General features: G+C 36.1%; 1 protein-coding gene across 1 annotated transcript in view; it reads right to left on the reverse strand.

The window, feature by feature from the left end:
- Positions 1 to 9375, reverse strand: part of Has2 (hyaluronan synthase 2) — a 29180-nt gene that overhangs the window by 2722 nt on the left and 17083 nt on the right. Inside the window, exon 3 of the mRNA XM_008837986.3 lies at positions 1051 to 1152. Coding sequence (XP_008836208.1) covers positions 1051 to 1152 — 102 coding nt within the window. The remainder of the gene's footprint in view (positions 1 to 1050; positions 1153 to 9375) is intronic.

Here is a 9375-nt window from a genome sequence, read left to right on the forward strand (position 1 = left end):
GTTTCTGACTTACAAGCCTTTTTTGACAAATCTAAATTCTCTCCTTAATTTTATTCAGTTTGCATGCTTTCTTTTTTTAATCATCAAGACATTACTTTTATTGTGATTTCTCTGCATTCATTGCTGTCATGTGTATACAAATGGGTCATACAGCAATACAAATGTACATTTTGCAGTTAATTTTCTTTGTGCTTCTCAACTTTTACTAAAATCAAGCCTTTTTTGACAAATCTAAATTCTCTCCTTAATTTTATTCAGTTTGCATGCTTTCTTTTTTTAATCATCAAGACATTACTTTTATTGTGATTTCTCTGCATTCATTGCTGTCATGTGTATACAAATGGGTCATACAGCAATACAAATGTACATTTTGCAGTTAATTTTCTTTGTGCTTCTCAACTTTTACTAAAATCTAATCTCATGCTTTGAAGAGACTCCATTTTACTCTTTATATATTTTAATATACACATATTTCTATCATTGTTTTTCTATTGATAGTAAATGATGGGCCATATTAGAAAATCCATTTACTGTGTCTTAGATTCTTCTTACTAGTGTGAATTTGAAGTCTTTCTCTTTTCTTCCTTTTTATTTCAGTTTATGTTTTAAACACATCACACACAGGCCAGCTTTTAAATGCAGGGATATGATACGCAATCCATTCACTACCATACCTTTTAAATGCAATGTGCAAACCTTTTCGTGCTTGCCTTTTACCACATTGGTTGCTAAATGACTCAAACATCATTGGAAAAAATGATATTGAATATTAAACTGTGACTTGAGGGTGTCTGTTGGAAATCATTATTCATTTATATATTTAAGTTGTATGTAACTGATCAGCCATTATAGACAATGTTTATACCTAGGTTTAGGCAAGGAACTCCTAATTTATATCAAGTAAGATAGACAAAGCAGGAGTTGACCTTGATGACATTCTTACACGTTTTCAGCACCAAGAGCTCAGAACACTGAACCAACAAAACATTAACCAAACAGTAAGCAAGTGTTATTAAACTAATCTCACACAGAAACTGAAGCCATATGTACCTGGACATCTCCTCCAACACCTCCAACCATGGGGTCTTCTTCTAAAACCTTCACCATCTCCACAGATGAGGCAGGGTCAAGCATGGTGTCTGAATCACACACCTGCAAAGGAGGACGCAAAGGTCACTTAAAGAGAATTATCAGTACACTACAGTCAAAATTAAGCTTATGCACTATACCCTCAGTCTCATTGTCACAAAAACCTCAGTAAGCAAGTACCACCTGCATGACAGGGTTTTTCATATTGTGAAGAATATAAATGGTCTTTCAGGAAGCACAATAGACTACTAGGCAGAAGAGTTAAAACGATGTGATGGGTGTATGTAATCAGCTTGCCCCAGTTTTCCAGAAATGTTTCAGATTTTGGCAACAAAAGTTTCATGTCCCAGGTAACATTTCAGTCCTGGCAAACTGAGATAGCTTACCACTGAGATGGTTCATTATAAATAAAACTTTTAAGCAACTTGTACCTTAAGTCTGAATTATTAAATAAGTGCTTATTGCCGAAAGGATAGGAAGACACACTTAGAGGGGATCCCACTCCCCTTTTAACATGGTAAATAAAAGATAGGAAAGTAGCTCTCTCTTCCAAGTGACTGTACACTTCTGAAGATGTCCATGTGTCCTGGACTTAGCAAATGACATTGCCTAAGAAAGGGAGCTATCCTGATTTCTTTATTCCATATTATTAAGCTGTTCAATCCTTAGAGTTTAAATGCAAAAGCAAATCACCAAAAGTTATCAAGAAATGCCCACTGTTATGTTTAACACAAATTTTCACATGGACAAAATAGAACACTTTTGAAACCAATTATGACTTCAATAAAATTTTTCAAATTCCTCCATATGTGGGCATCCATAACAAACCATTCTATAGGAATCCAAACTGCATATGCGGGTGATGGGAGTTGTTAATAGTACTTTTTCTTAGCTTGATTTCAGAATCAACTGAAAAGTTAATCAGAATAATAAAACAGATGAGAAAGCCCAAAGCCTCATCTGTGTCATTAGGAAGCTGATATAAAGAAAGGAGCTTACAATTATGGAGAAGTGAGCTTCAAAATTTCGTTGCCCAGATATCTAAGTAGGCTTAATCTCCTACTGCCCTTTCAAATGGGTGTCCTGATGCCTGTTTCTTGGGGGTAGAACAAGCCCAGAAATAACAGGGAGACACTGAACTACTCATGACTCCTTCCATACTCATCAATTAGATGAAGTTACTAATTTTCTCTGGGAAAGTTGTAAGACATCTGGCAAAGGCCAGGTGGGTTGTGCCTGTAGATAGAGCTGGCTTCATGAGCATCATCATGGACAACCAGACCCTAAGAACAAAGTATGCTTATACTGCTATCTGCCTGGAAGTTCTTGCTCTTGTAGGACTGGATTAGTGATTGGGGAAGCAGGTTGATTCACTGTGGGGATGCTCTTTTTGTTTTGTTCCTTTCATATACTTTCATGATTTGGCATTTCACCTTTACATCATGTTGTATATACAAGTCATTATGAAGTACCCTTGAGTTTCTTAGTCTCTAGCACTGTGAGCCAAACAAATTTCTTTTCATCATAAATTATCCAGGTTTAGGTATTTTCTATAGCAGCAAAAATGATCAAAGGTAATAGCCCCATAACACTTATTAGTGGAACACAGTATTCTTTTCTTCTGAATGCAACAAAACACTAACAAATATAATTTTGTCAGAGTTGACATGTAATGAACCATTTGACAGCCTGTTATAGCTTGAAGGTAAAATGTCTTCTGTGGGCTCCTATGCCTGAACACTTCATCCCTAGCCAGTGGTACTATTTTAGAAGTTTGTAGAACCTTGAGAAGGTAGAGTCTCACTGGAAAAATTGGACCTCTGGTGGAGAAGGCCCTGAGATTTTTAGCCCATTCCCACTTCCTGCCTTCTTTGTTTTCTGACCCTTGGAGATGTGATCCAGTAACTGCAGCAAGCTCCTATGACCATAAAGCCACCAGCAGCTCTGAGTTCCCAACCATGAAGGATTTATATTCTTTCAAATCCTGAATCAAAATAGATCCTTCTGCCTTTAAATTGCTTCTTATCAGTTATTTGTCCACAGCAATGAGAAACATAACTAATACAGATCCCTGCTAGACAGGGAACAGAATGATGGGAAGATCTTGAACGCTAGCCACTTCTCCAAAATTCTATATACTACCATCAAGTCTGGCTGTATCCATTTCATTAACTCAAGATTTATCCTAGTACACTCATGTGCCAAACAATGACATCTTAGCCAAAGCTGGATGCCATATTTGCAAGTGGTCCCCTAAGCTGATAGCATTTAGTCTTAGTTTGTGTATCCATACTTTATGATGCTTAAATAAGGACAGAATTCACCTAATTACACATTTTTCATAGTATGTTACTATTATCAACCTGCCCATGACTACTCTTAAAATCAAAACTAACAATCCAAGCAAGCCCCCAAGAGTGGAAGACAGTTATGTGTAGCATGAGCCACTCAAATTTTTAGCTAAGGAATCCTAACATTTTTGAAAAGCATGTTTTTACTTTACTAATGACTTTTTCTGAAAAGTTTTATTGCTATTGGAAAATATTGATGAAACAGTTATTTAAATATAGTATTGGAATTTCAAGATTTAAGTACTACATGGGGCATATAATTATTAAAATCAAACCTATTTATATTTTTATATTTACCTAGTTATAGTAATTTGTTATTCAACTTATAGATTTTTAAAATTTTTATTTTGCCTATTTAGAAGCAGTCATTTTTAAATAAAATTCTATCTACTGTTTTAGTTACTACTGTTTGTTTTCTTTTATTTATTTGGAATTATATTTAGGTTCAGTATTGCCATGTGTTTTAAAGGTGACAAATAGACAGAAGGCAGTCATAGCTTTTTCATTCTAGAACACATTCTAGGCCTTTACTCATACTCAGTTCTAAGTCCAAACATTCTAGGCCTGGGAAAGTGGCACAGCAGTGAGCTTTGCCTCTCCTGTGCCTTCTCTATCACAAGTTTGAATCAGCATACATGCTGGGTAGGAGGCCTGGAATAAGGGTAGAGAGAGGTGAAGACAGAAGTCCAGCCCACCTCTGAAATCCAGCATCCCTCCTTCATGGGCCACACCACCTCTGTTGACTTAAGCTGGGAAAGGTAAAACCAGAAAGCTAAAATAAGATTAAAGCAACAGGAAAGGAGTGATCCAGAATTAATGTTCAAACAACCCTGCCTACTTCTGAGCACAGGCAAGCACTAGGAACTGTCACTTTGAAAAGACATTTGAACCACACTTCTGAGGGTGACATATTTAAATGGGTCTCTGCCACTCCCATATTCCAAAAACAAACTGCCAGAAGTTCTCTGAGAGACTCTTAGCCTGGTGAATTTAGCTGTATCAGGAGTAAAAGTTCTCAGAAATCTCTTGGGGAGGGATTTGTTATCATAGGATTTAAGAACTTTAAGGAATTTCAATGTCTGGATCTTGTTTGATGATTAAATGCCAACTAGAAATCCTGCTTTTGCCAGTTGGAAAAAGCATGTGCATTCGGAAGCCTAAGTGTGTTTACTTAGCAAGATGTGAAGAATATAGCTTTGGTCCTTAAAATTCATCTAATAGGACGGAATTTCTAGTTTTCTCCTCACCAATTAATAACAAGTATAAAATGAATGCTGGCTAGCTAGAACTCTGGGCTAGAATCTGGGGGAGACGTAAACCACTTCCTACAGAGTTAAAAAATATTATGAAAAGCTATGGGACATGATTCACATCCAGGAAACAGGGCACAAATCAAAAGTCTTTTGTGCCACAGTAAAGGTATCATTGTGAATTGCTAAAACCACATGATGATTGGTTAAAAGATTTCTCACTAGCATATAATAGAAATAAAGCAAAATAACAAGTAACTTCTGAGTAAAGTGAGTAGAAATGTCCAATCTATTATGATGAAAAATCAGCCACCTCAGTTTAACCACAGAAAGGCCATGTCTCGTCCTTCTCCAGCCCACTTTTCCAACCAAAAGTGAACAAAAATATCTTCTCTTTCCTCCCTATCTAAGACTGGGGCTTGGCAACGAAGGCCTTTGGGTAAAGACCAGCCTGCCATCTGTTTTGATATTGCCCAGGGGTTAATAACAGCTTGATATGTTTAAATAAAAATAAATCAAGAGAGGAATATTTTGCGATGCATTTTAATTATATGAAATTCAAATTCCACTTTCCAAAAATCAAGATTGACTGGAATCTAGCCTTGCTTGTCCATTCATCCATTACCTGATGCTGTGTTTACACTACAACAACGACAAAGAGTTGCAAAGCATAATGTTTACTTTCCAGTCTCTTACAAGCAAAGTTTTTCAACCTTGGGTTCAAAATAATTAATCACAGGAAATGGATTCTATTTTCAAAAAAAAAACAACGCTAAGAATAAATGTTTTATACCCCAGTTTAGTTATACTAGGCTTTTAGAAGTTGCCTCCTTCTCCATGTGATACTGAGTAGTAACTTCATAAAGCATAAAATATTCATAAAATAGTCTACAGATATTCTTTGGTGAAAACTAAACAAAGTGTTAACAAAAACAAGTGTCCACAGAATCAAGAAGTCTAAATACATTTTTATTTATTATTTTTATTTTATGGGTATGAATGTATTGTCATGTATATAAGTGCATTTGTGTTGTACATTGCCCCTGGAGGTCAGAAGAGGGCTTCAGATACCCTGGAACTAGAATAATGGAGTAAGTGCTCTTAAATGCTGAGTCATCTCTCTCTAGCCCAAGAAGCCTAAATTCTTGCGTCCTGTATCTGACTACTATGCAACCTTCAAGTTGTAGCCTACCATTATCATGGTGTACTAAGTAAGACATTAATTATAAAAGCATTGCATTACAAAAAATTATAGACTCTCTCAAATTATTATTTTTATATGACTTTAGTTAGAATTTTTTTGTCAGGGTCTCACTATATAGCCCAGAGCCATGACTGGCCTGGAATTTACTATGCAAATCAGACTAATCTCCAACTCTTAGAAATCCTCCAGCATCTGACCCTGCCACTTGAATGCTGGGATTAAAGGCATATCCACCATGCCTGGCCCATTAATTATATTTCTTTTCTTTCTTTCTTTCTTTCTTTCTCTCTCTCTCTCTCTCTCTCTCTCCTTTCTTTCTTTCTCTCTCTCTCTCTCTCTCTCTCTCTCTCTCTCTCTCTCTCTCTCTCTCTCTTTTTGCCTTTTTGAGACAGGGTCTCCCTGTAGTCCCAGTTGACCTGAACTCACTATGTAGACCAGGCTGGCCTTGAACTCACAAGGATCCGCTTGCCTCTGCCTCCAGAGTGCTGTGATTAAAGGCATGCACCACCATGTCCGGCTGATTATATTTCTTAATGGAATCAAACTTAAAGGATCATTGCTATATACAGATTCCTCAAGAGAGAATCAATTAAGAAAGGACACGAGTTTGATTGCAAATAGAGAATTCCTTAGCCCTTAAACAAATTGCAGTTTCCCTGGAACCATCTATGTCAATCTACCTCACAACAATCTAAGTAGAAATCTCTAAAAGCAATTATCTACCCAATGGCTTTCAAGTTCTAAGACCAATGTCTAAAATGCGAACTCAGCATGTTTCGTTTTCATTTTTGTAAGAAAAAACATGTGTTTCTTTTCAGGGTGACTGATGGATCTCCTCTCTACCTCAGAGGGCACTCAAAGCCAACACAGTGGAAGGAAGTTGGAAATTGTTCTGGTTAACTTCCATGAGGAAATAACACAAAATAAATCAATGTCCCTCTGTTCCTTTTAGATCAATCCTTTTCTTGTTTATAAAGCTCAAATCTTTCTTCAGCTTAACCTTTCAGCTTAAGCTTGACCCTTGATCTTAATCTTGACCCAGTGAGATTATTTCTTGAGTGTGTAGAATTTGATCTTGGTCCCAGCTACCCCTTAATCATAAAGTAAATATAATGTCTGCTTCCTAATCCTAACTAATGTGTCTAATGAAAGAGGGTAAGGGACAAGAATAAAAAATAATAATAATAAATAAACAGAAACTACAACAGCAACACAAAAATGTTCAAAAATAGTTACTAAATAATAGACACAAGATGGTACCACTCTCCCTAAACTCCTCTAAAAATACACCAGATCAAACATATTGTTGAAAGGAAAGAAAGAGGGGATGGAGACTTAATTCAGTGGTAGGGAACTTGTCTAGAATGTACCTGGGCCAGGGTTTTAGCCCCCGGATCTAGGAGAAAGAAGACAGGAAGGAAAGAAAGAAGGAAGGAAAGAGAGAGAGAGAGAGAGAGAGAGGAAGGAAGGAAGGAAGGAAGGAAGGAAGGAAATAAGGAAAGAAAGAAAAGAAAAAGAATGTGTTATATGCAACTTTAGAATCAAAATACCAATGTGCTCAATCCACTATTTGCCAGTTACATAAACTTGAAATAGGCTGCTTAACTTGAAACCCTTCACCTCATATCTTTAACCTATATCACTCAAGATAAACATACAGATGATTATTATCCATATTATAGGTTTGATATAACAATTTCTTGATAAGGTGTTATATATATATGTCAGTTAGTAATTACTAGGTTACAGTAAATTCTTAATAAATGGAAATTATATAAACTAAAAAGTGATCAACAAAAGACAAGACATTAATCTATGTCCTTATTTCAAAGAGGGAGAGTTCTTTTTATAGTTACTGTAACTAAGCTATGATTCCCCAGGCAGAGGAAAACAAAGTCTCACTTAGTAACCAACAAATTTAGATCTAGATCACACTGGTTGCCAAAAAAAAAAAAAAAAGAAAGAAAAAGAAAAAAGGTGTTACATTGAGTCGTGAACCATTGGAAAGGAGTGCAGTAAGTAGAGGGTGCTTTGTACTTGATCATAATTCATTCATGTATGTTTGGGGAACAAACAAAATCACTTTTAAGTTTTTCCAAAGTTGTGTTCTGAATATAACCTTGACTCAAGGGTCACCATACTGAGCTTTCCTGATTTCCTTCACGCTTTTGTTGCTAGATTTTGTTTGTTTGTTTCAAGTCAAGAGCTCTCTATGCAACCCAGGATGGCCTCAAAACTCATGACCCTTCCACCTTAGCCTCCCCAGTGCTGGGATGTGTGCCAACATGCACAGGTCTTATTAATAACATCATTTTTGTTGTTGCTGTGCTTATGTTGTGTGGTATCTTATGTATATACTTTTTAGTGTAGATATGTGCAGGTATGTAGGTAGGTGCACATGTAAGTGTGTACATATATATGTGAAGGCTCGCAGTCTACATTAGTGTCTTTTCTTAACAGCTTTCTACTTTTATTTTTGAGACACATTTTCTTGCTTCTCTTACTGAACTGAAACTCATGAATTAAACTAGGATGGCTGGCCAATAAATTTCAGGAATCCACCAGTCCCTACACCGCTCCCTCCCTATCCCATAATATCCCTCTTGAGGGTAGGGACACTAGCTACATGTAGGCTTTTTACTTAGTAGAAGGTGACGCGGGGGGGGGAGGGGAGCGTGGAGATAGTGGACTTAGTCAGGGTGGAAGGGCATAAGACGGAGTAGGACAAAGAGTGTGGCCAGAATTTATTATGTATGTATGAAACTTTCAAAAAAATCAAAATTTTTCTTATTTATAGGGTGCCATATGACCTTTTGATACAGATATGTATCCTATAATACTTAAACCTAATTAAATACAAAGAGATAGACATAATAATAAAGACAGGAAAATAACGTCTAAGAAGTCTTGTTTTGTTTTTATCTCACTCTAATAGAGCTTCAATATTTTTTCTAGAAACAGTCAAGAGATTAGAAGAGCTGGGATGGTGCTAAATCCATCCCTAAGCTGGAAAGGATTTTCAGGATCAGTGTTCTACCAGCTGAATTGATTCAGCTGGGGCCAAGTTCACAGCAAATCAGTAACAGTGGTGAATCTAGAATTCAGGTTCCTTTATTCCTATTGTAGGACATACACATTTTTATCTATGAAAAGATGATATTCTCAACACTGGCCTTGAAATATCTCAGTTTCTTATGCTTCCTATTCAGAAAAGGAACTGGGTAAATGTTTCATGCAGCAGTTATCAATATCTATGGTAGTCATGCTATGCAAATTTTTCATGAAGTTTAAACTGATAATTGATGTAGTGATTACTGAAAAAATATTTCTAGCAGAAATATAAGTTTAGACTTCTCTGTACCTCTAATTACAAAATTTTAAAGCATTTTGACATTTATTCATTATTGTTTGAGAATTTCACATATGTATATAATTAAAAAATACATAATCTTGAAATATTTGTGCTTCTGTTCAAATGCAT

The sequence above is a fragment of the Nannospalax galili genome, unplaced genomic scaffold, assembly GCF_000622305.1.
Source record: "Nannospalax galili isolate Female #2095 unplaced genomic scaffold, S.galili_v1.0 scaffold17, whole genome shotgun sequence".
Classification (NCBI taxonomy): domain Eukaryota; kingdom Metazoa; phylum Chordata; class Mammalia; order Rodentia; family Spalacidae; genus Nannospalax; species Nannospalax galili.